Source organism: Sus scrofa, chromosome 18, assembly GCF_054392235.1.
Source record: "Sus scrofa isolate SSC_HxYL_T2T_F1_AM1 chromosome 18, Sscrofa_HxYL_maternal_Yorkshire_Landrace_v2.0, whole genome shotgun sequence".
In the NCBI taxonomy this organism is placed as follows: Eukaryota; Metazoa; Chordata; class Mammalia; order Artiodactyla; family Suidae; genus Sus; species Sus scrofa.
Window position 1 is genome coordinate 10,802,383 of NC_139400.1, and position 27,905 is coordinate 10,830,287.

General features: G+C 45.4%; 1 protein-coding gene and 1 long non-coding RNA gene across 12 annotated transcripts in view; both read left to right on the forward strand.

The window, feature by feature from the left end:
* LMBR1 (limb development membrane protein 1) overlaps positions 1 to 27,905 on the forward strand; it is a 138,164-nt gene that overhangs the window by 67,529 nt on the left and 42,730 nt on the right. For 10 of the 11 annotated variants that reach the window (XR_014833415.1, XM_021079157.2, XM_021079158.2 and 7 more), the window contains 4 exons: positions 10,827 to 10,953; positions 11,419 to 11,487; positions 12,807 to 12,871; positions 16,975 to 17,047. The exons of the other annotated variant lie outside the window; for it this stretch is intronic. Coding sequence is in view for 9 of the 10 variants with exons in the window: in XM_021079157.2 (XP_020934816.2) it covers positions 10,827 to 10,953; positions 11,419 to 11,487; positions 12,807 to 12,871; positions 16,975 to 17,047 (334 nt within the window). In the remaining variant the exon portion in view is untranslated. The remainder of the gene's footprint in view (positions 1 to 10,826; positions 10,954 to 11,418; positions 11,488 to 12,806; positions 12,872 to 16,974; positions 17,048 to 27,905) is intronic. 11 annotated transcript variants of the gene reach the window in all.
* Positions 20,255 to 27,179, forward strand: LOC146394856 (uncharacterized). The gene is made up of 2 exons (XR_014833430.1): positions 20,255 to 21,115; positions 21,721 to 27,179. It is a non-coding gene; the product is annotated as an uncharacterized LOC146394856 (long non-coding RNA).

Here is a 27,905-nt window from a genome sequence, read left to right on the forward strand (position 1 = left end):
TTTAGCTTTAACAAGGAAGGAAATTCTGACATGCCACAACATGGATCAACCTTGAGAGCATTTTTCTGAGTGAAGTTAAGTCAGACACAAGACCCACGCTGTTTGATTCCACTGATACGAGATTCCTAGTATATTCAAATTCACAGAGGCAGAAAGGAGTTAGTGCATGTCCAGGGCTGGGGGAGAGATGGGGAGTTACTGTTTAATGGGTGCAGAGTTTAAGGTGGAGAATATGAGAAGTTCTAGAGATGGATGGTGATGATGGTTGCACAACCGTGTAGATGAACTTAATGCCACAGAACAATACACTTAAAATGGTTAAAATAGTCACTTTTATGTTATATATATGTTATCATAACCAAAAAAGAGGAAATAAATGATGAACACAGCAGTTCAAATTGGTGGGTGACATTGGACAGGTTGGTGAGGCAGGTGTGTGTGGTTGGGAGGGCTCCCTGGGCTGCCGGGTGCACAGTGGTCGTGATGTTCCTTTAAGTTGAGTGGTGCGTCCACAGGTATTTAATAGACATACAGCGCTAAACAGGGTGTAGATAGACAGACCTCAGAGATGGTGCGTGTTCGCCTCCAGACCACTGCAATAAAATGAATATTGCAATACAGTAAGTCACCCAGGTTTTTGGGTTTCCCAGTACAAGTGAAAGTTACAGTTTTACTATGCTGTAGCCTATTAAATGTGCAATAGCCTTGAGTCTGAAAAAAAAAAAAACAAGCAGGAGGAATAGCTTTGTAAAGCAAGTCAATGCCAAGTTTGCCGCATTGACTGACTCTTCCTTTCTTGAACCATTTCTCTGTAGTGCTGTTGGGCAGCATTTTACCCAGAGCAGAACTGCTTTCAAAATTGGACTCTATCCTCTCAAATCCTGCTGCGCCTTATCAACTAAGTTTACACAATACTCTGAGTCCCACTGTCAGGTCAGCCATCGTCACAGATCTTCACCAGGAGTAGATTCCATCTCGAGAAACCACATTCTTTGCTCATCCTTATATGAGAAGCCCCTCCTTTTCTGTGGAAGTTGATTGTGAGATTGCCGCAATTTCGTCCCATCTTTTGTTCTTGTTTTCTTGCTTTCTCTGCCACATCTGCAGTTCCTTCCTCCAGGGAAGCCTTGAGCCTCTCCAAGTCATCCGTGAGGGTTGGAATCAGCTTCTTCCAGCTCCTACTAATGTTGATATTTTGACCTCTCCCCATGAATCGTGAATGTTCTTAATTGCATTTAGAATGGCACATCCCTTCTAGAGGGTTTTGAATTGACTTTGCTCAGATCCATTAGAGGAATCACTGTCTATGGCAGCTATGGTCTTATGAAATGTGTTTCTTAATCACTGTCTATGGCAGCTATGGTCTTATGAAATGTGTTTCTTAATCACTGTCTATGGCAGCTATGGTCTTATGAAATGTGTTTCTTAAATCTTAAAGATTTGAAAGTCAAAATTACTCCTTGATCCATGGGCTGCAGAATAGAAGTTGTGTTCAGGTGTGAAAACAACCTTCATCTCATTGTCCATCTCCGCTGGAGCTCTTGGGTGACCAGGTGCATCGTCAAGGAGCAGTAATTTTTTTTTTTTTTTTTTCTTTTTAGGGCCACATCCTGCAGCATATGGAAGTTCCCAGGCTAGGGGTTGAATCAGAACTACAGTTGTTGGCCTGCGCCCCAGCCATAGCAGTGCCAGATCTGAGCCGCATTTGCGACCTACACTGCAGCTCACAGCGACGCTGGATCCTTAACTCATTGAGCGAGGCCAGGGATGGAACCTGCGTCTTCATGGATGCTAGTCACGTTTGTTAACCACTGAGCCGCGATGGGAACTCCCCTTCAAGTTTATAACTAAAGAAATATTAGAACAGAATTAGAAGAAAAGACCCTTCCTGGCTCATCATTAAAGTATTTTGATGTGGTTCAGTGTACTGAAAAATATTTTTTCCCCAAATTTAGAATTATGTGTAAACCTTTTGATGCAAAGTTCATGTAGTGTTTTTACAATTCAGTTCTTTCATTTACATGTTGGAAACTTTATTTATTGTATTAATTTATTTACTTGCAATTGGAGGATTTTGTTCAGTATCATAAAAATTCCTGCCCATAAATTTAAATACAGTGAACATTGAAGTTCAGTGAAGTAGCAATGTTGGTATTATTATTTTAACTTATCCTAAAATACTTTCTTTTTGTCACGTTTTTGTAACTTGAGAATTTTAGAGTTTTAATTTTTCTGTTGTGTGTTATTGTATTAAATATATATATGACCGTAGAACATACTGATGTTAAGAAACATTTCATAGAGCTTAACAGTGCTTTCTAGAAAAGCTCTTTGCGTTGACTTGGGGCCAGACCTCTTTTTGTCTGTGCTTTTGATGATTACTTGGGGAGCAAAGGGGAAACGCCTGACACTCTCTAGGGACGCATGTGTGTCGTTTTTCTGGGTTTAAGTGAGTAACACCTGCCTTTACTTTCTGTTCTCTGTTGGTGCTTCTGTTGCTCTTTCCCAGATGACTGCATGCATGTTTGGCGCAGCCTTGGTGTCATGCTGAACAAACCTTATCTTAATGTTACTAAGAGACCCTTTTTGTCAAATGGAAACAATAGCTTGATATTTATTTGAAATGTTCCTTGAATGTAGAAATTTTTCCCAGGCTTTCCTGATGGGTGGAGACCTAGTATATAAAGTGGTGTTTACCTACTTCCCAAGAGGTCAGGATGTCGATGCAAAATCTTGTTTAAATGTTCATCACCATAGAAACATATCAGCGTCTCGGTGGAGCTTTTGTAAATATATTGTGATTTTCACTTCATTGATGTCCAGTACAGAGTATTTAATGTATGATTGGCCAGCACAGAAATTTCAAGAAGCAATTCTATCACAACTGTTTTAGTGTCTTCGACTTTACTCATCCAGTGCTTATTTACGTCTAAGGAAATCTCCAAGTCTCCATGTGTTTATTAGCCATTATCAGCTTGTTTAATCTAACTTAAACTGTTGCAATGTTGAAATAGTTGTAATTTTCCAAATAATACTGGTATGAAACTAATGTAATTAATTATCTAGTTTACTCTCCTTTAAAACAATGTGATGCTTCCTTGACAGAAAGAAAGTATTTTATTTTGATGGTGCTTTTTTTTTTTACTAGTACAGGAGTGCTTCTTACACTCTGATTTTACTAAATGGGATGGAGTTTCGTTAAAGTAACGTCGGTTTCTGTTTTGGGGGAGGGGTTAAAACAAGTGTTCACACAAGGGATGGAAAGGTTACAAAGTTGAGGAGATCCTGGCACTATAGGGCATAGCGTAAGCATTCAGAATTGTGTGACGCTGTGTGTCATACAGCTGTCGATGACAAGTCCTTCTTATAGTCCTGCAATCTTTATTCAGGAGGCTTTTTTCACTTTTTAAGATGAACAGTGGGGGCCTTCGATGACGACGACAGTGTTTTGCCACTTTGTTGTTTGCAGGGAATTTCAGTAGGTATTCTGACATCTGGCGCATCTTTTAGCTCAGCGTACGCAAGAATGGAGTTGGTAGGGACCTTCCCCTTGGGGCTTCCTAGCTCCTGATCCTGACTCTTAATGGAAAAATGAGCAGTAGGCTTATTTTTTTTTGCTTATATGCTGCCCTGCTGGTGATTAATGGTAGCGATAAAAGCTCTCACAATGCTTTTCATGACTTTGAAGACAGAACCACATACAAAAGTTTAAAAACCTCACACATCACATGCCACAAAGCCTGTACTCGTTAGGCTTTGTAATATTTTATTGCTCTCAAGAAAGGTAGTGATAGCAGTTTATCTGTTCCGATGCTCACGTGAACCAGTCGGTGCTAAATTAACACATGAAGTCTCTCATCACTTACGTTCCCATCACCCCTCTTCTCTGTTCTAAAGTTGTTGAAGGTAAAAAATCTGCCACACTTCATTTAATGGACAGATTTTGTTATGTTTTTCTATTGGTTTTGCCTCAGCTCATAAATGTGACACTTCATTGACTTCAAGTTGGGCTGATTTTGTCCCATTTAGTCACAAAGAGAGAATAAAATTAACGAAAGGGAAACAATTGTCCTAGCCTCCGACTGGATTAAGTCAGAATAAAAGTTATTTCTAGCTACTTAAATTATTTTCAATAGTTCATAAATCAGTATAATCACATTCCATAATTTTGATAACTTGCTGTGTGACAGCCTTTTATGTAAGTGTAATATTCCCAGTTTACTCTTTTTTATTTTGATTGAGAGCCTGTTTCTTTTTATGAGCTATTTTCTATTTCAAAAGAAATGTCGATCAATTCGAAATAAGTTTTGAAGAGTTCATATGCTTTGAGTACAGAGTATTTTTGGTTAAATGTTTCTTAAGCATATGAGGGTACATTTTGGACATTTCTTCTTGATATTATTTATATATTTATGATGGAAGAGCATCTTCTTGAAATAATATAGCGTGTTTCTTTTTTGAAAGACTGTTCGCATATAATTTTTGATCCCATAAGGTATTTGTTTGAGGGACTTAGTTTGTAAGTATATATGGATAGATAGGTGGGTATTTATCCTTATTGTCACTTTTAGACTGGGTCATACTTACGTTGCATTTTGAATACTAATTTTTCTCAATGAGAGGGTGTTCTTTTTCTTTGCATATATAGAAGGGAGTGGTTTTTTATAACGATTTTTGTTTTTTCCATTAGAGCTGGTTTACAGTGTTCTGTCAATTTTCTACTGTACAGCAAGGTGACCCAGTCACACGTACATGTATACATTCTTTTTTATCACATGATCATGCCCCATCATAAGTGACTAGATATAGTTTCCAGTGCTACACAGCAGGATCTCATTGCTTATCCATTCCAGAGGCAGTAGTTTGCATCTACGAACCCCAAATTCCCAATCCATCCCACTCCTTCCCCCTCCCCCTTGGCAACCACAAGTCTGTTCTCCAAGTCCATGATTCTCTTTTCTGTGGAAAGGTTCATGTGTGGCGTGTATTAGATTCCAGAAATAACTGATATCAAATGGTATTTGTCGCTCTCTTTCTGACTTACTTCGCTTAGTGTGAGAATCTAGTTCCGTCCATGTTGCTGCAGATGGCATTCTTTTGTTCTTTTTTATGAGAATGGAGTACTTTTTGAATGTAGTAGTAGACTTCCTCTTTTTGACATGAATGCTACTTAAAACTCAGTGAGAGGGAGCTGTGGCATGTCGAATGAGGAGGTTACTTTAACCAAAGTGATGTTGAAAGAATTTCACATCAAGGTTAAATTTAGGAAAGTGATCAGAAAGTACTTGAGAGTACAGAGGGTACTCACGTCAGCTTTTGCTGATGTAATGATCAATATGGTAACTGCTAGCCATGTGTGGCTGTATCAGTTAAAAATAACTGAAGTTCTGGAGTTCCCGTCGTGGCTCAGTGGTTAACGAATCCGACTGGGAACCATGAGGTTGCAGCTTCGATCCCTGCCCTTGCTCAGTGGGTTAAGGATCCGGCGTTGCCGTGAGCTGTGCTGTAGGGGGCAGACGCGGCTCGGATCCAGCGTTGCTGTGGCTGTGGTGTAGGCGGTGACTACAGCTCTGATTCGACCCCTAGCCTGGGAACCTCCATATGCCATGGGAGCGGCCCCAGAAATGGCAAAAGGACAAAAAAAAAAAAAAAAAAAAAAAAAAACCCAAAAAACAAAAAAAACAAAATCCAAAAAACTGAAGTTCAGTAAAATAAAAAATCTTCTGTCCAGTAGCTATATTCTCAGTGTTCAATGAACATAATCTGGCTACTAGCTGTCTTATTGGATAGCACAGAGTAGAGCATTTCTATAGCACAGAGATATCTCTTGGACAGTGCTGTTCTATGCTGTTGAATCATAGGTCATTTGTTTTCTTTCCTCTATAATTATTTTGCACACTATCTAGACAGCAGAAGAAAGAGCAAAGCCCAACTTTAAGGATATACTTGCTGGTTAGAGAATGGTGCTAATAAGATTTGATTTTTATTATTTGTTACTGCATGCATGCATCCATTTCCCAGCTGCTGGCCTGTACCTGTGTCAGAAGTTATGACTGAGAGAGGCAGGATCAGATTTGCCTTTCGAGCTCACATTCACATGCTGTGTAGGCAGCAGGTTGGAGAGAGACAGGAGGGAGCTTGTAGGACTGCTTGCCAGGAGGCTGAGTCGTCGCACAGACCAGACAGACGTGGTGGCCATAGAAGGGGAAGTGGATGAATTGGAGTTGCAGTGACACAGGCGAATCCAAAGGGCTTGGTGTTTGACTGGCCCGGGGCCCAAGGTGTGTTCGTGTGTGTTTTGAGGAGGGGCAGGTGCAGCAGGAAAAGAGGCAGCGAGGAGGTTTCCAGTGTCTGGAAGAAAGAGCAGAGTGGGTAATGGTGCCATTTATTGAGAAGGAGCAGGTTTAGGGGATGAGATAATGTACTTGATTTTATTTTATTATTATTATTATTTTTGGTCTTTTTTGCCTTTTTCTTGGGCCGCTCGCATGGCATATGGGGAGGTTCCCAGGCTAGGGATTCAATCAGAACTGTAGCCACCGGCCTGCACCACAGCCACAGCAACTCGGGATCTGAGCCGCATCGGCAACCTACACCACAGCTCACAGCAACGCCAGATCCTTAACCCACTGAGCAAAGCCAGGGATTGAACCCGCAACCTCATGGTTCCTAGTCGGATTCGTTAACCACTGCGCCACAATGGGAACTCCTGTACTTGATTTTGGAATTCAGCCTCAGGTACCTGTGAGGCAGCTAAAGGGAGGTGGCCGCTGGGATGTGTGGACCTCGGCTTCAGTGTTGGATTTGGACTAAAGGTATCAACTTGAGAGCTGCTGGCCCCGTGAAGAGACAGGACCATCCAAGGGAAGAAGGAGCAGTCCCTCTGCGGGACATCTTCATCCCCCAGATGAAGGGACGGAGGGGCCACTTTGGGCCGGTCCTTGGGAATTGACAAGCCCCTTAGTAAATCTGCCGATGCTCATGTTTGCGAAGCACGGACACAGCTAGTGAAAGGACCAACATCTAAGATCGAGCCGTGGGAGGAAAGGGAGCTGAGATAGTTCCCATTATAGAAGGAAAGGACTGTGAGCAGGGGCCGAGAAACTGAGGGACGTGCAGGCGTCCCTTCCTGAGGGAGAGGCGCGGGCCGCGGTAGTGTACGTACCTGGGGCATGAGATTGGGAGCAAGGCGAAGGGAGAACACTTCCAAATCTTTGCGGGGTTGTGGGTAGCCAGAGGTCAGAACAACGATTGCCAGGTAACACTGAAGGCCGGCTTTGGAATGCAGTAGCGACACGTTCTCATGATTTTAAAAATTTCTTTAGCAATGCTTGAGAATTCGGAGTGATCTTCCATGTGGAATTAAGCTGGTCTGGTGGAAGTTAAAGGAACCAGGAATAGTAGACTGTTACTGTACTGTATTGAAATATGCTGGTTCACGGTAGGGTTTGGACAATGAAACCAGACTGATGGGAGGGGGCGGGAGGATCAAGGGAGGGGAGGTGCCAGTGATGAGGATGCAGAGCTGGGCTGAGGGACGGCAGGGTCGGAGGACACTAGCAGGTGCGGAGCGAGGAGCAGCTTCCCAGCGTGAGATCGCCGAGGTGGGCCTGGGAGGCGAGGGGGTCTGCTCCGTCCCTGTGTGGGCAGCCGCAGTGGGTTGGAGGCCGGGGTCGTTATGAATATGGCACTTCGGGTGCAGGGGCTGCGGTAAGTTCTTGGGAGTTGGGTGCTCGTGTCATCAGGAAGGATGGGGTTGTTTCCTCTAGGTCTGTGCACGGTAGGTGGCAGAGACGGGGAAAGAGTCACACGCTGGCCTTAGAAGGTGGCATAAATTTAATTGAGAAACACAAATGATACGCGAGTGCCCAAGCCTCGGAGACTCCAAACACAGAGGCGCCAGTTTGAGTTACTGCAGTTAATCCTGACTAAACCCCAGACGTGGAGTCAAGCGTGTTGCGTAGATTAACTCCTGTGTTTCTCACAACAACCCCAGGAGCGCTAACACCTCTTCCTGTTCTGCTTAGCGGGGAGGGACTGTAGCCGGGGTTCCCCACCCCCCCGCCCCCGCCTGCTATCAAGTCTCAGGGGACCTTTACCCCCGCTGCCTGCCCCGGCCTGGGTGAGAGCTTTCCCAGCTAGATCCTGGGGGCCTGCTCACAGCCCAGAACCCGACTCGTGTGGGCCCTGGTGTGTCCTTCCCCAGGGGGGTGTGAGCTCATTGCCCAGAGCCGTCCAGAACGGCAGAGGGCGGAGGTGTCAGGGTACCAGCAAGCCGACAGCTCCCTTGGCCAGAGTCACAGGTGCTGGTGGTATAGACATGAGACTCTTGGGTCAGAGACGAAAGCCTTCACTCTTCAGCATGCAGGCACAGGAGCCTCCCAGCCCCATCGGTTCCCTAGGACCCTGAGCCCCGTGGGGGCGACGCACCAGGTGGAAGCCACCCCCACAGTGAGCTAGCTCACAGCATAGCTGAGGGACCCCGTGTTTAGGGATCCGGCATCGTTTCTAACGGGCCACAGGCCAGCCTGCCTGCTGTCTGTCCTGCAGGGGGACCTTTCGTACTGAGCAGTAAGCAGACCTGCCTCTGCTTCAGAGAGACCTCTCTCTATCTTCCAAGGCTGTTTGCTCTGCAGATGTCCTTGAAAAGGCCGTCTAGGACGAGGACTGCCTCTGTCTGCCTGGGAGAGACTCACAGAGCCTTGGCTTCTGACACAGAGAAGTGGAGCTGAAAGCAGAGAAATGTAACTGCTAAGAAATACTTCTTACCAAAGTATCAGAGGAAGTGTGTAAATCTTACCGTGCTTGAATCCCCAAGTTTATTTTCGTGGTAATACTTACTGTTACGGTGTTACAATTGCTTAATATAATAATTATAACACCCATTATTAAAACACTTTTCTTTGGTATCAGGTCTCAAACAGTGGTGCTTCCGTTTAGCTCATAGGACACTGTTACACGGTTGAGCTCAGATGTCATAACACTGAAGACTCGGGTTACATGTTTTGGGGGCTCTGATATTCCTGTGGGCTGGCTGGGGGCCGGCAGGATGTGGGCTCCAGTCAGGGGCAGGAAAAGACAAAGCCGAGAGGGTTAACACATCCACTCCAGAGCTGCTCTTTGTATCTGTTTTACTTATAGGCTTTCCAGATAATATTCGATTTGTAATTAAAAGAGTCTTGCTTCGTGAGAGAAGAAGGAAGAAAAAAAATCAGTGTGAACAGTTGGTGGTCAATTGGGATCCTCAGTGGTTTGCAAGTTGCGAAGTGCAGGTTCAGAGAGTTCTTCAGTAAAGTAGGGGTGTGGTTTTTAGTAGTGTGCTTGGTGACTCTTCCTGTTTCATCCGGGGTGAGTGAGAGCTGCTGCGAGAGCTGCTGCGTTAAATCAAATGCAGGTTGTCATCACTCTGCTTTCCCAGCCCCCCTTGCTGTGGGCACGGAAGGTGCCCTGGCTCTCGTGTTTGAGGACACATTTTAACCCTCCCGAAGCTGCCTGGTGGTATGGCTGGACTAGTGAGAAAAGCCACTCCCAGCTGGGAACCTGGTCGTGGTTTTAGGATATTCCCTTTGCTGTTGAATTTGAGGAGCTGGGGTACTGGGATTTAAGTGCAACCTACTTCTTCTTCTTCTTTTTTTTTTTTTGTCTGTTCTAGGGCTGCACCTGTGGCATATGGAGGTTCCCAGGCTAGGGGTCTAATCCAAACTGTAGCCGCCGGCCTGTGCCAGAGCCACAGCAACGTGGGATCTGAGCCGTGTCTGTGACCTACACCACAGCTCATGGCAACGCCGGACCCTTAACCCACTGAGCAAGGCCAGGGATCGAACCCGAAACCTCATGGTTCCTAGTCACATTCGTTAACCACTGAGCCACGATGGGAACTCCTGCAACCTACTTCTTTAATTTAGACATTAGAAGATAGTATTCAGGGCAAAATTGAGATAAGTGTATGTTTTAGATTTTTATTGGTAACTCATATATCGGTAAACTTTTTTGAGAAACATGAGTGTGCTTATAATTTTGTTTGTTGTGTTAGATGTTGTAAATTAGTGTATTACAGTATAAAATATCAATATGAATCTTTACCTTTAGGCAGATTCAGTCATTTAATGACATTCCAGGAGTATGAGAAAGGTCTGTTTTTTGCCTTGTTCAGTAGGTTTCAAGTTTAAGTCTGGCCTCTAGTTTGGCCCTGAGGTTAGAATTTATGTTTAAAACAAGGTTGTGCATAGTGATTATTTATTATATTCCAGCCTCATGGATTTAATGAAAACTCTAAGGCGGAGAAAGGAATGGTATTTAGTTGATACCAACGCTGTCGGCTCTGTGTTTCTCACGCTGGAGGACCACGAGGCCTTCCTCGGCTGCCCACCAGAGGGCCCTGGAGGCCTGGGGAGCTGGAGGCAGCCTGTCCTCCAAGGCTTTGTGCTTTGTGTTTTCACCAAGAAGGGTGCTCAGGAAACTGTTTGGCTGTGGTGCCTGCATTAGCCTTATGGTCCCTTGATTAGAATCACAGATAAAAATTTGTTAATCTGCGTTCTTGGTGGAAAGTGCCAGGAAAGTAATTAATTGTTTTTAACGGTTCTACGAAATGCTTTAATGAAGAATTTCTTTTGGTACTTTCTTCAAAGCGGAATGGTCTTTTACATAATTTTGGAAAGTCGGTCTAAACATTACGCACCGTAAAGACATGTAGTGTTTTGTTTTTTTTTGACCTGCTGATAAAATTTTCTCCCCTTCCAAAGAATGTGTATGCTTTCGTAGAGACAGAAACCTAATTGTTCATGAGATGAAATAAAAATATTACAGTTCTACCTTACATTTTTCAGGGAATCCGAGCCCGAATTTTAGAAACCCTGGTCATGCTTGTTCTCCTGGCCTTGCTCATTCTCGGGATGGTGTGGGTGGCCTCGGCACTCATTGACAACGACGCGGCGAGCATGGAATCTCTATATGGTACGACTGACTTGTTCAAACCAGGCTCTCTAAGGGAGACTAGAGGTTGGATATAAGTACGCGTCCGCTTTTTAAGACATTTTAATAATTCTTTGTACGGTTAATCCCTGTTGCTAATTTACCAAATTAAAAAGTCTTTAGACATGTTTGAGAAAAGAAATGAATGTGTGTTTCTTGTATGCAGACTGAGCAAGCCGCTTTTCAGATTTTTTTCCCCCTTTGGTTAATTGGTTTCTGTTCTTGAAATTCCATGGAGGCTTATTTTCTCCCCCCAAACAGGTTTTGCAAAAGGGTTATTTCCTGTTCTTCTATCTTAGATCTTTTATTATTGTACAATTTAGAAATTGTATGGTTCAGTAGACTCACTTATGATGTTTACTATGTATTAATTTATAGGTATAGTTGGTCCGTGTCTTAATGTACAGTATTTTGGATATACTGAAATGTATTTGCTTTTTCAAATAGATCTCTGGGAATTCTACCTACCGTATTTATACTCCTGTATATCATTGATGGGATGTTTGTTACTTCTCTGTAAGTATTTCTTTCTTTCTTTCTTTTCATTAGTATTTTTCTCACATAATATTGATGGCAAAGGGGAGTTGTTCCGTGTTCTCAAAAATTACAGGCAAGTTTCCTGATGAGATTCCTTCACAGCTTGGTGACTTTTTAAAACTTGCCCCCCCCTTTTTATGTTCAAGGTAAATTTTGATAAGCTGAAACTTTGAAATAATAACACACCTTTTTTTCTTTTTTTAAGGAAAGCATCTTCCACAGGGTTAGGGAGGGAGGGAGAGGGTGGGGGAGGGGAGGAAAAGGGACGTGTGCCCGCACATCTGCCGTCGCGACACCAGCTCCTCCTTTTGTGTGTCATGGTGGGATTCTGTATGATAGCATGAATGTGTTGTCTTTTTGTCACAATTTGTTTACTTTTCCTTAAGACAGCACAACATGTCTCCGAGATAGAAGCAAATAACTGTAGATAAAAGGGCTTCAGCTATTCTTTTTTTTCCTTTCTGCCTTTTCTAGGGTCGCTCCCACGGCATATGGAGGTTCCCAGGCTAAGGGTCGAATCGGAGCTGTAGCCGCCGGCCTACACCACAGCCACAGCCACGTGGGATCCGAGCCGCGTCTGCAGCCTACACCACAGCTCACGGCCACGCCGGATCCTTCACCCACTGAGCAAGGCCAGGGACCGAACCCGCCACCTCATGGTTCCTAGTCGGAGTCGTTAAGCACTGCACCACAACGGGAACTCCTCAGATATTCTTGTCTGGTTCTCCACTAGTGCTTGCAAGTTGGTCTGTGCCGTGAAACTACTCATTATTGCTCAGCTGCTGGAGTCTTCCCCTGATCGCCTCCTGTAGTTGTCATGTATGTTCCTTTAGACACAGGGATGCTTGTCCTCCACGCGCCAGCTCCTAGAGCTTCCTCTTCGTCTTCACGAAGAGCCCTGTCAGAGCCTAGGCCTGGAGCAGGCGTTTTCTTTTCTTTTTTTTTTTTTTTTGTCTTTTTTGCTATTTCTTGGGCCGCTCCCGCGGCATATGGAGGTTCCCATGCTAGGGGTCCAATCGGAGCTGTAGCCACCGGCCTACACCAGAGCCACAGCAAAGCAGGATCTGAGCCGCGTCTGCAACCTACACCACAGCTCACGGCAACGCCGGATCGTTAACCCACTGAGCAAGGGCAGGGACCGAACCCGCAACCTCATGGTTCCTAGTCGGATTCGTTAACCACTGCGCCACAACGGAAACTCCTGGAGCAGGTGTTTTCTTACAGAAACCGTCCTGCGTTGGCTGTGGCCGCCGGGCTCGCCCGACCCTGAGTAAGCTTTGTCTCTCCCCCTCCCGCAGTGTGCACCCCGGTCGGCCTCTCCCGCATGTTTACGGTCATGGGGCAGCTGTTGGTGAAGCCAGCGGTGAGTGTGTCCTAGCAAACCACTGTCTTTGTCACATAAACATTTTCGCATTTGGAAAGCTTTTAGGTTCTAAGTGAGTGTTCAGAAACATAAGAAGAATATTGTTGTGTGTTAATGACCCAAATTGTTGTTTTCATCTTTTTCATCTTTGGAGACCAAACTTGTTTTTGTTCTTACAATGCTAACTAGAGGCACTCAGGTGAAATTCCTTCTAATAAGTGTTCAGACAAACTTTACAGATATTTGCAGGTATTTTAGGTGTTCACTGTATCAAATAGTAACTATTATGTTTCAAAGTTTGCCTTGTATATTCTTTGATTTTTTCAAAGCAGTTATTTTTCTGAAAATTGACCTACCTATTATATCTTGATTAATTGAATTGTACCTTTCTTTTAAATCTCAGAAATACTGTGTATACATTTTAATATAGTTTTCAGTTGATAGTAGTTTTGCTGATTTGTCCCTAAGCTACTTTGGCCTCTGGCTATTTTGTCTAATATTTAATAATATGGAAGTAATATTTTTTTTCTTTTTAGGGCCACACCCATGGCATTTGGAAGTTCCCAGGCAAGGCGTGAATTGGAGCTGTAGCTGCTGGCCTACGCCACAGCCACAGCAATGCCAGATCGGAGCCGTGTCTGTGACCGTAGTATACACCACAGCTCATGGCAACGCCGGCTTCTTAACCCACTGAGCAAGGCCAGGGATCAAACCTGTGACCTCATGGTTATTAGTCAGGTTCATTTGCTTTGAGCCACTGTGGGAGCGCCCATGAAAGTAATTCCTAACCTGTATCGAGGGTCACTTGCATTCTTTTCATGGACCCTCATTGCCTCACACTCAAGTCTACACCATTCACAGGTTGGGAGGGCTTTCCCAGCCTGTCCCCGTACTCTGAGCTTCCCTGTCGCTCTCTGCTCCCCCGTGGCCTCCCCGCTGACTCTGATTCAGGTGTCTCACAGCTCCCTTGCCCTGCCCAGAGCAGGCTGGGTTTAGATTCTCACCTGTTGTAGCCATCTGACAGCCCCCTGAAGGCCGGCTCCGACATCAGCCACTTTGAGTACCTGTCTTTGAACCTGGCCTCACGTCTTCTTTCAGCTAAAATAATGAAGCTCCCAATTCTGCATTTCTCGTGTTCCCCTTTGCTTGTATTTTGCTGGTAGCATTTATTAAGATATGATGGTTATGTGTTTGTCGTCCCTAGCAGGGTGGTTCACCAAGGGGAAAAAACTTAAAGAATAGCATAATAGACATTCTTTTAGTAAATGCTTGCTGTGTTTCGAAAGTTTTTTTCCTAATGACAGTCTCTTCATATATTCCTTTGAAATAAAAATGGATTTTTACCTGCTGTATAAATGCGCACGAATACCATACCCAAGCTATAAAATCTTGAAATTTACTTCCTCTTAAAGAGCTTTGGTGGCACTGCATTCATTCCTTTCTAATCCTCTAGATTTTGGTGTAGTTGTTTCTTCCCATTTACATCTTTCTCCTCCTAAAAGAGGCAGATGTTTAACGTTTTGTCCTTGGCCTGAGGCTGCTCTTTTCTGTTTTCCTCACCACCTCTGCTACTTCCACGCCAACTTCTGCTGCTGCTGCTTTTTTTTTCTTCTGTCTTTTTGTCTTTTCTGGGGCCACACCCGCGGCATACGGAGGTTCCCAGGCGAGTGGTCTGATCAGAGCCGTAGCCGCTGGCCTCCACCCCAGCTCACGGCCACGCCGGATCCTCCACCCACGGAGTGAGGCCAGGGATCGAACCTGCCACCTCATGGTTCCCCGTCGGATTCGTGAACCACTGCGCTACGACAGGAACTCCACATTTTTCTATTATTAATAGCAGCTTCAAAACTTTTTAAGATATCTGCCTCTTTCCTTATTCCTAATATCCAAAATAATGGTTGGTGATTCAGTAATTGAGTTTTATTTCCATGCATGATTTCATTTAATACTGATGACAAACCCCTAAGTTAGGTGTTGGTGTCCTTACTTTATGATTGAATTACCTGTGGTTCAAGGAGCTCAGGTAGCTTGTACAAGGTCCCCGATCTGAGAGGATGAGGCAGGGTTTGACCCTCGAGGTGGTTTCAGAGCTGCAAAGTCATCAAGCTGCGTTAGTGCGAGGAGCTTTGTACCTCTCCGCCTGCAAGTGTTGCTTGTCATTTCTTCTGATCGAAATACCTCTCCTCCTTTCAGTCAATTAAGCTGTCAGGTAAGATGACACTACCATCAAAAACACTTGCCAACACTTTTTTTCTTCCCAAATAGGAGTTGGGAATTTTTCTTCCTCTGAGCTTTTGTAACGTTTGATTTTAGCATGAGTTATGACATTAATTTCAAACCTGTAATTTTTTTTGGATTTATCATATCTCTCCTGGGCGTTAGACTATAAGCATTTGAGGTCAGGGACTGTGCCTGACCTATGAGTAGGTCATCAGCCCAGAGTGGCTGAGAGCACAGGCTTGACAAGCAAATAACTGTGTTTGGCCGGACCTTTGTTTCCTAGCACCCCCACCCCACCCCCGAGATGCCACGAGAGCAGTCTCTCTCTCTCTCTCTGGGTTGCTGTGGCATCAAGGGGATGATGCCCGCAAGCCCCACACAGGTCCCTGCGCTTCGTCTTGTCACCCACTCAGACCGCCATGTACCCATGTGGTGAGTCATCCCTGGGCAGTCCGCACAGTAAGAGGGAAGGAGTCCTGGTGTCTGTGTTAGCCCTCCAGGAAAGCCAAAGCTGTCGGCCGTGATCCAGACGGCAAAGGCGCTGAGAACGTCGATGGGAGAGGCGCCTCAAGTTGCGGCCCCCCGAGGTACGGCCTTTGCTGTCTCCAGCGTCCGTCTGGACTCAGCCCCAGCTCCTGCCTCCCGCCAGTGCTCTCAGCGGACGACGAGCCGGAGTCCGTGGTCTCCGTGGAGAGGCCCACGTGCGCGGGGCCCCTGCCCATCTCCGCTTTCTTCCCGGCGCTCCCTGCTCCCGGGACAGTCATCTCTTCCAGTTGCTTATTAGCTTCTTGTTACTTATTCTTCTTTTATTATTTTATGTTGTTTTCAGTTCTAGGCCATAGGACATCATCCGTATTTGTTGAAATACTGGGAATTATTGGATCGCTTTAAATAAATTTCATGTGAATTCCGAAAATTTGTTACTTGATAGGATTGCATGATTGAGACCCCTTTTTCTGTAAACGCCTCCCCCGGGAGCCGAAAGGATGTGCGGGCAGGATTGCCACCCTTTGGTCTTGCCCCTCAGTTCCTCACACTGTGCCTTTTGTTTTGCTGAGCATGAGGAGTTTGGGTTTGAAGGATACAAAACAGTAGTATTGGTTCTGGACTCCTTGCAGATTTTTCCCGGAGCTAGGACGATGCTTAGGTGTGTCTCAGGAAGGACAGCCATGTCAGTGAAGCTAGACCGCCACGATTTTAGGTTTTATTGGTTTTGAAGTCAGTACTGCCGATGACAGTATCCTGTGTAATTGGTTATTGACGAATGGTTTTTGGTTGTAATTGTATGCTCTGTTGTGTATTGTGGTAGCGAGGGTGTGTGTGTCAGCACACTGTTTCTCTAGGGTTCTGTCTGTGGCCTGATTCTGATAGTACCAGTACTGAATATTTACAGAAATTTCTGAGTGTATAAAGATGATATAAATGGGAAGACTCTGATGGCAGTGATTTAGGTTACGGCTTTCTCGTTTTAGACATTATGCAAGTTAGTATAGATGAGAAACCAGTGTAGGGCTGGGTGATCCGCTCCTTCCGGTTCTGAAATACTGGCTTGGACGTAAAGAGATACTACTGTATTTAACCTTGGGGATATTTAGAATTCATCCATTTGTTTGCCATTAAGAGAGTTACAGAGTTCTCGAATCCTTTAAACAGAAAAAAATCGTGCCTACATGCATGTAGATTTTGTGATAATCCGCTTTTGATGAGCTTAGTCATGCACTAAGAGAGTTGAACTTAATTTGCAAATACAATAGTTTGAGTTTATTTATGTTAGGTTCCTACTATTTGAATGGTTATCTAAATTATAGGCCAAATAGCTTAAATAGTCTCATAAGCACTGCTTTTGTAGTATAGTATTCAATAATTTGATCTTCTAAATTTAGATCCTGGAAGACCTGGATGAACAGATTTACATTATCACCCTAGAGGAAGAAGCTCTCCAGAGACGACTAAATGGTATGTATTCATTACATATTTAGACCAGAATAAAAATTAATTTCATTCAAAAACGATAATTGAAGGGAAGAATACAAGCCTCTCAGAACTCGTGCTGTTACCCGAGGCCGAGCCGAGGGGAGCACGTGAACTTGCAGTGAGGAAAGGTCTCCGGAGAACTGCTGGCACTTTGCTGAGGCTCCCGTGTCTCCCCGACTGGGATCAGCTGTATTCAAGCAGGGTCAGTTCCGTTCTGGGACACTGGCCACTAAGCTGTATTCCTCTACCGTAGCCCTGATGTATTTTAAGCACTGCGACTTGCCGTTACTGAGGTTTTGCAGATACACATGCTGTTTTAGTGACTATAGTGGCCCTTTCTTTCTTTCTTAATTTAATTGTATTGAAGCGTAGTTGCTTTGCAGAGCTGCGTTAATTTCTGCTGTATAGTAACGTGATTCGCCCCCCCCACACGGATCCGTTCCCAGGGGGGTTTCCCAGACCATCGAGTAGAGCTCCCTGTGCTGCACACACAGCAGCTCCCCCGACCATCTTTTCCATGTACGGTAGCGCGCATGTGCCAGGCCCATACCCTCCATCCACCCCCACCCTTCCCCTTCGGTAACCATAAGGTTGTTTTCACAGTCTGTAAGTCTGTTTCTGTTTTTGTAAATAAGTTTGTTGTGTTATATTTTAGATTCCACGTGTAAATGACATCAGATGCTGTCTGTCCTTCTCTGTCTGATGTGTTTCACTTACTATGATAATCTCTAGGTCCATCCATGTTGCTGCAAATGGCATTATTTCATTCCTTTTTTGTGGCTGGGTAGTATTCCATGGTATGTATGTACCATGTCTTCTTTATCCAGTCCTCTGTCAGTGGACATTTAGGTTGCTTCCATGTCTTGGCTGTTGTAAATAGTGCTGGTGTAAACACTGGGGAGCATGTGTCTCTTTGACTTATGTTTTTCTCTGGATAGATGGCCAGGAGTGGGTTGCTGGATCACACAGTAGTTCTCTTTTTAGTTTTTTGAGGAACCTCCATATTGTTTTTGTTTTGTTGTTTTGTCTTTTTGCCTTTTCTAGGGCTGCTCCCATGCCATATGGAGGTTCCCAGGCCAGGGGTCTAATCGGAGCTGTAGCCGCCAGCCTACACCACAGCCACAGCCATGTGGGATCCGAGCTGTGTCTGTGACCTACACCACAGCTCACGGCCACGCCGGATCCTTAACCCACTGAACAAGGCCAGGGATCGAACACGCAACCTCATGGTTCCTAGTCAAATTCGTTAACCACTGAGCCGCGATGGGACCTCCTTCCATATTGTTTTCCATGGCAGTTGTACCAATTTCCATTCCCGCCAGTGGTGTAGGAAAGGAGTGTTTCTCTGACACTAAGGTGCCAAATTAGACTCTGTTGTACTTAGAAACTATGTTTTTATTCAAGGATGCTATTCATTATCAGGTGATAACCAAGTAAGAATGTTCAAGATTTTAAAATTTAATTCTTGATTACTAATCATTTTTGGCTTCAAATCATGATCCAATGAAGAAAAGAGTAATGATAGTTTAACAGAAAAATGACATAGTAATGGTTTTCACCCTATACTCTTTTTTTCCTACAGAGTTTTTTTTTTAAATGTTGAAAAATCTGTCACCAAGATCAGATTATTAATAGCTAACTGTATTTTACAACCATATTTCAAGAGTAGGTTGACTTGAGGGATGGAATGGAAGGGTACTTTAACTCTGAGATATTGAGAAATAGGAAGAAATATACCTACTTTCTTCAGTTACAAATAGTGAATTTATTGATTTATTTATTTTTTGCTTTTTAGGGCCACACCCTTGGCACATGGAGTTTCCCAGGCTGGGAGCCGAATTGGAGCTATAGCTGTCAGTCTACACCACAGCCACAGCAATTCAGGATCTAAGCCTCGTCTGCGACCTACACCACAGCTCATGGCAACGCCGGATCCTTAACCCACTGAGCGAGGCCAGGGATTGAACCTGCCGCAACTCATGGTTCCTAGTCGGATTTGTTTCTGCCGCACCACGATGGGAACTCCACAAACAGTGAATTTAAATCATCAACCCCAAAGTGTTGATAACATTTAGAGCTTTGTTCTTAGATGGAAGGATTTCAGATTGTCTTTATTCTAGAGGATTCTCGGCAGGAATATCGTACGCATTGATACTGATCACTTTTAGACTGGACCTACATGTATCTTTTCTTTTTCTAACTTTATTAAAGCTTCTTTAGCATTTAAGCCTATTTAAGAATTAGGACTTTAATGAATGCTGTTAGCTTTATAGTATTTCATTAAAGTAGTAAATACTATAATGAACTTGTCTTGGTTAGGCAGTCGTGCCTTTGTGTAATAAACATGCCTGAATTATAACGAATAACTGTCCAGCTGCCTCCTGCAGTGTGGGATTGTGTTTCAGCCTAGATGCATGCTATTTCTGTCTCAGCGATCAGGAGGCTAAGATCTAGGAAAGGTGAAGTATAGTGCTCTGTGAATTAAAGAATTTGAACTAAGTCTAATCAAAACGAACCCCCAAAGCTATCCTTTTGTCACTTGGCCCTTCCGCAATGGGAAAAAAAGGCCTTCCAGGATCTTTCTAGGTCCTTTGACTCCTCACATCAAAAGTGGTTCATTATGTCTCATGATATTCAAAAGGAAACACTTGCCAGGAGCATAAAATATTATAAAATGAGGCCAAAGCCCAGTAAACAGAACAGCTCAACTGGCCCGTGGACATTCTGGTTTGGACAGGACTGGGGACAGCGAAGGCGGAGGGCACTTTTTTCCCAGCTGTTTGGTGAGCCGTGGTCCCTGTCCCGCCGCTCCGCTGCTAGGTTGGTGCTGAATTCTTTCTAGGGAGACTCTTTGTTGGGAGGCGTTGGGATAAATGCCATGGTTTTGCAGTTTGCTGCTGGTTAGCACTGCGGACTATTTCAGGTGGAAAATGAGGGGCTTGTCACATGGTGTTCTGTGGCAGAGTGGACGTTCTGCTTCAGTAACGTATATTTATCAATAAGTGCAGAGGGAAAGAAACCAAGATTGAACAAACAGTCCTTTATGAGTTGCTGTTTTTGAAGGTCCCAGGAGGTGAGTGGTGGAACTCATCCCATGGATTTTATTTAACCTAGTAACCTGTCAGATGTATTTTTGTTTTAACAGTTATTTTATACTTTCCCATATTTTTAAAAAGTGAAGGTTTTAAATTTTTTTTTTTTTTTTTTTTTTTTACTTTGGGCTATGAAAAAGAATTGCAGAATGATTAGAGTAAAAAGATTTGTTGGAAAAAGAAAAATAGAGATCACGGTGGTGATTCACGCCGGCCCCGGTGGCGGTGTTTGCTAATGGCCCGTTGAGTGCTTTCTTGGCCCGCGTGGGCCGTGAAGCACAGCGCCTGCGTCTTTGGGACATCTGCACGGTTTGCCCCGACCCCCACCGTACAGTATTCTGGAAAAACATGATACTCGATACCAAGAGGTGCTTTCCCCTAGGAGTAACAGTCTTTATGTCCCCGGAAGATAAGCTGCCTTGTGTGCGGGTCGCATTACTGGCGTCGCACTTTCATGCCTGCTGTCTAAGGTTGCCATGTGGCTTTGTGACGCAAGGCCAGCCTGTGACGTCTCCATCGTTCCTAGTGGACACGCGATGGAGCCGGAGGTTGTGTTCCTGTTACTGCTGTTGTGAGTTCAGAACATATCGCAGGAAGCTGAAGCCCGCGGGCACTGCGAGCATGTCCGTCAGGACCTAAAGAGGCCACCCTGCTCCCCGGCCGCTCTCCTCTTTCTCCCCCCTTTCCTGTTTTCTGACGTCTCCTAAGCACCAGACATTGCCTTTGGAACCTGAGTCTCCCGATCCTAGAGGAGTTAACTGAAGAAGCGGATGAGAGACTCTGTGAGGACTGAATCTGGAGCTCAAAGACTGGAAGGCCAGACATAGCCGGATGGAGCTGCCCATGTGCTGGGCGCAGGACGGCCCGAGCTCTGCGCCGTCTGGTTACATCACCCTCCCTGGCGTCCACTTGACCTTGGCAGGAGTAAAGCGATGTCCCTAGCGCTCGTGGGACCCTGGTGAGACTCCTGCCCCTTCCTGCTCCCCCCACCCCAGCACTCAGCCTGTCTGGTAGAGTGGGGTGTTCTGCCCCGTCCCTTCTCACAGCCAGCGGAAGAGCCGGAATGGCCAGGTCCTTTGTTCTAAGCCTCTGTTCCCCATGTCTCTTTATGTCCCATTTCTGACTCCATCTCCTACTGTCCTGAAGGAAGCTTGGCTCTCCCAGCAGCCGTGGCTCCTCTGGAGCCCCCAGGGCGGGCGGAAGCTCTGTGCTTCCCGCTTCCCTCCTTACCCTGGAGTTTGGGTGGGGTCCTCTCACTGTCTTTCGGACACTGAGTCTCCCGTCTTTAGACCTTGACCTCACTGATTACCTGTCCCTTTTCCAGCCACGCCTCCCCTCCCAGGCTCTTCCTCCTCCTTCTCCTTCTCTCTGCTGCAGCACCTTTCATGATTCTTGGTGATTTCAGCGTCTCTTCGGTGACACTTCCCGCCCTTGGAAGCCCCTTGGTCTCCCCCAGCTGCCCATTGCCCGGGATGGTAACTCAGGCTGGGTCATGAGCAGTAACTCAGTTGGTGCATAATCTCAAGACCAGTCATCCTAACGCTCCACCTCTGGTTTTTCCAGCTCCCTTCCCAGAGTTCTTCAGCACGGAGGCTTCACACGCCGTTTATTTGTCCTGATGACTTTTCGTCAGCCTTCCCCAGTTTCCTTGACACCCTTGCTCTGGCACAGTGTCAGTTCCAGGCAGCCCCTTGCACGCACCTGCAGTCCCCTGTCCCTCGCTGGCCTGGCCAGACCCCAGCCTTGGTTACAGCCGCCCCTGGGAGTTCAGCCGCCTGCCCGTCACTGCCCGGCCTGCCTCTCCGTGAATGATCGCGCATCTTCCTTGATGACTGTTTTAGAGCTTCTCTCTTTTCCAGCGTCTTCACCGTCACACTTAGTTAATAACTTCGCTTCTCAATAATTTTTTCTTGAGAAAATAGAAGAAGCAGTTATGAAGCAGGAAAAGTCATAAGCTTTTCCCTTCGTATTGACTCACCTGCCTGCAACTGCCACCTTTTCTCCGTACGCTGTGGCTGCCTTGTCCCCGCTTCGGGCTAAGGCCCTGGGCTCTGTCCCCTCTCACGGACTCCAGGACAGAGCTCTTGCCGCGCTGCCACCTCTCCCCAAATCGGCTTTTCACCGACTGGATCACTTCCATCAGCATAGAGAAGCACTGTGATTTCTCTCAACGGAAGGAAAGAGGAAGGAAGGACAGGAAGTGTCAACAGAAAGACGAATCGGTCGATCAAAAAGAAAGGGAACATTTTATTCAAGCCAAATTGAGGCTTGTAACCTGGAAACAGAGCGCTCTGAGCACCATTCCCCCTGTTAGAGGCCGAAGCAAAATTATCTAAGTTTCTGAGACAGTCGACCCATTATTGAGAGTGAACAGGATCCAGAGCTGCGCGTACAGAGTGAGTGGTGGGTGACGGTCATCGCGGCCCCTGACGAGGCCAAGAAGGAAGCTCCTGAGAAGCTGCTGGTGCCAGGAGAATGTCGCTCTTTACTGTCAGCAGCTGTTCCCACCGAGGGGGCTGCTCAGTGAAGAAGCAGGGTGCACGTGTGGGCGGGAGGAGGCCAGAGGACGATTTGAATGTGAAACGTCTGTCTCCTTGGCCTACCTTAGAAATCGCATTTTTATCAGTGAAGGAGGGGGAAGTGAATGCGTCTGTCTGCCTCCTGCCCCTCCAGCTCATCATCACCATCCGGCCTCTGGCGGCCTCGCGGGGCTTGCACGCGGCCTGCTTTCATCTCTGTGCCTCCCGTTTGGCTTTGGACGCGCTCTCACCTCCAAACTCTGCTGGGTGCCGTTGTCAGCTCGGCCGTGATTCAGGGTTCTCATCGGACCCTCGCTTCTCCTCAAAGGATTTCTATTCCACGTGGTTTTCAGCTCCCTGCACTTTCCTTGGGCTTCGCTTCACGGGCTGCTTCTTTTCAGGCTCCTTTGCTGGCGTGCTGTGGGCTGCCTTGAGCCTTAGTCCTCCGACCCTTCTCCTCTCTGTTTCTCTGCCCTCCTCTGGTTATTCATCGCATGGCTTTCATGTACCATCTGTGTGCGCTGACCTTGAACCATGGAGATCCCGCTCCCACTACACATGGAGGCATCTTGAACGTGTCTCATCCACCATCAGCTAGTTCTGTGTCTGTTATAGGTGATCCGTCCCTGTAGGTGGCGGGTCCCTTCTTCCAGGTGTTCAGGCCCATTCCTTGGAGCCTCTGTCTCTTACTTCCCGTGTTGATTCCTTCAGCAAAGCTCTTGGCTCTGGCTTCAAAGCAGCTCCAGCAGCTGAGCATGCCTCCCCACTGACACTACCACTACCGTAGTTTGAGTGACAGTCCCCTCTTGGGTAGATTTTTGTGGTTTCCTAATTGACCTCCATGCCTCATTCTTCAGCCTCCTGAGTCAGAGAGGGTGCCTGAGCATGTGAGTCTGAGCACGTGTGGTCACTCAGCATCCTCAGTGCTCCCTGTCTGTGCCACCTGCCCCCTCCCGGCTGCTCTGCATGCGGCCTGTCCTCCCTCGGCCTCCTGCTGTCCAGGGCCTTACCTCACGGTCCCCTTCCTGGTGGGCTTTCCCACCCGGTGAGCCTCGTGGCTGCGATGAATGTTGCCAGCCCCCCCACCCCCCGCCCCCGCTGTATTGCTTCTGCTTGCCAACGTCCTGTTTCCCTGTCCACATGCTGCCCATCTCTCCCCCTGGAGCAGGAGCTCTGCAGGCAGGGCGTTGGGCTTTGCTTCCTGGCCCTCTGAGGTTGCGGGACACATGGTGGGTTTGTAGTGAACGTTTGTCACGTGGGTAAACGGACCGAGGAGAACATGCGCGGTGGAGAGCTGTCTCCTCGCCGGGAGACGCAGAGGGAAGAAGGAGAATGCGGTGGCAGGCAGAGCAGTCACGCAGGAAGAGCGCTGAGGAAAGCCCACGCCGGAGCCCTCTGGGGACAAGCCTGGGCTGGGGCTGGGCGACCGTGTATGCTGGGTGTTAGTGAAGACGCAGACATAAGGAGATGTTTTTTTTCCTGTCATTAACCATGAAATGAGCAATCACCATCCGTCTCTACTCCAGGACCCGTGAAGAGGAGCCTAACAAAAAGTCCCATTACAGTAATTGTGGTAGAAAATCTTTTGTAATTCCTTCCCAGGATTAAGATTTATGTATCATTAGCATGTTTAAATGTTTAAGTAATGCAGCAGCATTAATTGAAATAATTAGCTTTCGTGTGTATAGCCCATGGGTGTACTGGGTAATTTTAGAAGTACCATAATGAGTAGGAATTATTTTTTGTTGTTTAAGTTCAAAACCTTCACAGCTCTTTTAATGTAATTTATTTAAAAGTACTCTAGCCTTTGAACTTAATGATTCAGTTCAGTTTTGTTAGGTAGTTTTCATTTTTTGGTAAAAAGTTAGTGTATCACTTTGGGTAGCAGTTACTTTACTTTCCTGCTTCATTCTAAGCTTTTTTTTTTTTTTTTTAAAGCTTTTCCCACTGACGTGTGTGTTAATGCTTTACTCTTAAGAGCACAGAGAAAGTCCTCGTTTCAGTTTTGCTGAGGGTCATGATGCAATACCTTTGTCTTCTGAGAGGCAGAGGAGTGCAAAAAAAACCCAGCACATCTGACTTTGTCGTGGAACTTAGCGACCTGTCAGAAGCCTTTTGTCTCCATCCGCCTTTGACTCCAGCTGTTTGTAGCTTTTTGTCACCATCCGCCTTTGACTCTGGCTGTTTGTAGCTGGGCTGAGTTTGCCAGGCAGTAGTCGTGCTGGCTCCGTAGGCAGCGCGTCAGGATTTCCCGTCATCAGTGGCACCGTTGGCTCCCTGGTGCCTTTCACGCGGGGCCCCTAATGGGATAAGGAGCCATGTCGGGTTTTATCTCGTGTCCTCTGCGTCACGTTCCTCTAGATCTTCCCTTGGCATTCTGCTATAGTCTAGCCCTGGCTGTTCTGTTGTTCTATTGCTGAAGGGAGACTAGCCCAGATTTATTAGCCTCTGGACCACTCTGGAAATGTTTGGGCTTCGTGAGACAGGATGAAGGCTGTCAGTGTCAGCTTTCATCCAGAACATGCATAGCAAAGATTGTTGACACTGAATGACCCTTTTTTTTGGCAATGCTATACTAGAAGAATGTATTTAGTAATATCTTGACTTCATGAACTAACAGAAAAAATATTAATTCTACCGGTGATACTAATTAAGTGGCTTCTTGCAGGTCAGCTGTCAACATTTGTGTCCAGGGGTCTGAACTGCACCTTGGTAGGATTTATTCAGCTTCGTGGGCCATAGAACCATTTTTATGACAATAAAATATGGCTCAAATAATGAGGTGATGAAGCAATGAATTGAGGTGACCAAAGAGGTAGAAGCTAATATATAATATTAGTAGATGAGGAATACTTTGGAATAACAAACTATGGAATGAGTCAAGGGTCATGTATTCTCTGAAATTTAGAGACAGACATTGATCGCTCTGTGTAGATGATCCAGATTTGTTAGCAGTAGATGAATTTAATGCCTCTGAACTGCTCGTTCAGCCACAACTATGTGGATGCCGGTGTTCCCGAGAGAAGCGTATTTAGAATATTCCCAACATCCTGTCAAACTCAAGCTCTACCAATAACTTCCAGCTAAAGTAGGGGAGAAAAAAGGCCAAAGCATTACTTTGTTATTTTATTTATGTATTTATTTGCTTTTGTCTTTTTAGCGCTTTCTTTTTATGGCCGCTCCTGCAGCATGTGGAGGTTCCCAGACTAGGGGTCGAATTAGAACCATAGCTGCCGGCCTACACCACAGCCACAGCAACGCGGAATCTGAGCCACATCTGTGACCTACACCATAGCTCACGGCAACGCCGGATCCTTAACCCACTGAGTGAGGCCAGGGATCGAACCCGCAACCTCATGTTTACTATTTGGGTTCATTAACCACTGAGCCATGATGGGAACTCCCAAAGCATTACTTTAATTGTACATGGCTTTATATAATGTTTCTAAAGCTGATTTTTTAATATTTTCTATCTTGCTTGTTGTCATTTATAATGAAAGTATTTTGCATTTTCAAAATCGTATTAGGTATCAAGAGTCTCATATTACTTGGTTCTGTAGTAAGCCATATTTTTGTGACTATGTCAGAAGTAAATAGAAACTGTTATTTTAACAAATGCTGGCATTGCAAATGGAATAGAAATAGAGGGAGTTCCCTTTGTGGCTCAGCAGTTAAGGAACCCCACTAGGATCCATGAGGATGCAGGTTCGATCCCTGACCTAGCTCAGTGGGTTGGGGATCCAGTGTTGCCATGAGCTGCAGCGTAGGTCACAGACATGTCTTGGATCCCATGTGGCTGTGGCTATGGCTGTGGCCAGCAGCTGTAGCTTTGATTTAACCCCAAGCCTGGGAACTTCATGTGTTGCAGGTGCAGCCCTAAAAAGCAAAAAAAAAAAAAAAAAAAAAGGCAAAAAGAAACAGAAATAGAGTTTCTTGAGTGTGGGGCTAATCTGTCTCCTCTGTAGTGTTGCAGAGGTTGCTCCTGCCCAGCTAGATGCTTTGTGTCTAGGCTTCAGTTTTCAGAAGCTTTCTGGGGTCTGTCTAATCATCAGAGGCTCTGCGGTGCACAGTGATTGGTGTTTGCTCAGGGCACGGGGACTGGTCCTTCTGTGACTTGTCGGCAGTCTGGGGCTTTAACTACAAATTTGTTTGTCCTGGTGACTAGAAATAATTAAAAGTACTTGAGTGCCTTCACATTCCTGGTGATAAAGATAACTTTGGCCAATTTAAAGTACTACGTATAATCAGAATTTTAAAGAGTTACTTAGACAATAGGTTTTCTTGTCTACTTTCTTTTAGCCATATGCTAAATTTAAAAGTTAAAACAATCCTGTTTATGCCAGAGGGATCTATTTCCACATAGTACTTATTTGGACCAAGTTTAGGACACCGAATGGTTGAGGGAGATTATTTTATTGCTTCATGGTATTTGAATTGTTTACATGCCCAGTTGGAGATTTATATTTGTTTTTAAAAAGATAACATTATATATTTTGCCTTAAATAATTGGTGTCTGTCCTTTAACATATGAGTGAATGTCAGTTAAGGCTCTTTTATGTATTAAGAAAACGTATGCGGACAGCTTAATTATTGCAGCGGTTCTGGACTTTGGGAAGTTCTGTTATCTTGGAAGCAAGATATTTTCAACACCGCAGTAGTTTTTCAGCTTAAGAATAAAGCTGGGAAAAGTTGCCTTCAGCTATTAGTTTTCCTGAATCCAAAGAGACGGGTGGGGCAGGATCAAAAATTCTCATTTGATCAAAGTTATTGGCTCTGAAGGTATTCTTACCTGTGTAAGAAAGATGAAAGGCGTTGTTTTTATTGCATGCTGGTAACAGTGTAATTTTGAACTAATTGGTGGTGAACTGCCAATCACCCAGGGGAATGCAAATAGATACTCTTACAGTTTCCTTTGAGGTAGTGAAGTCTTATGTCGAGGCTGGAAGGAAAACAGAATAATACCGTTAAATTGACCTTAAATGAGCTGCTTTGTGGTTTTCTTGGAGAATCCCTTTTTATTCCTCACGACTAGTCTAAGCAGGTTTTGTCTACCAATTTGACTTATTGACGAGACAATGTGACACTGAACATTGTAGATTCGTTTTGAAATAAAGTAGTGATAATCCACTTCTTTAGGATTTTTCGATGATTTTTATGGGTGCAGCTTAAATTTGTGTAACACTCGCGTGTTGGTTGGCGGCGTGTCATGATTCCTCCCAGGAGCCGTCA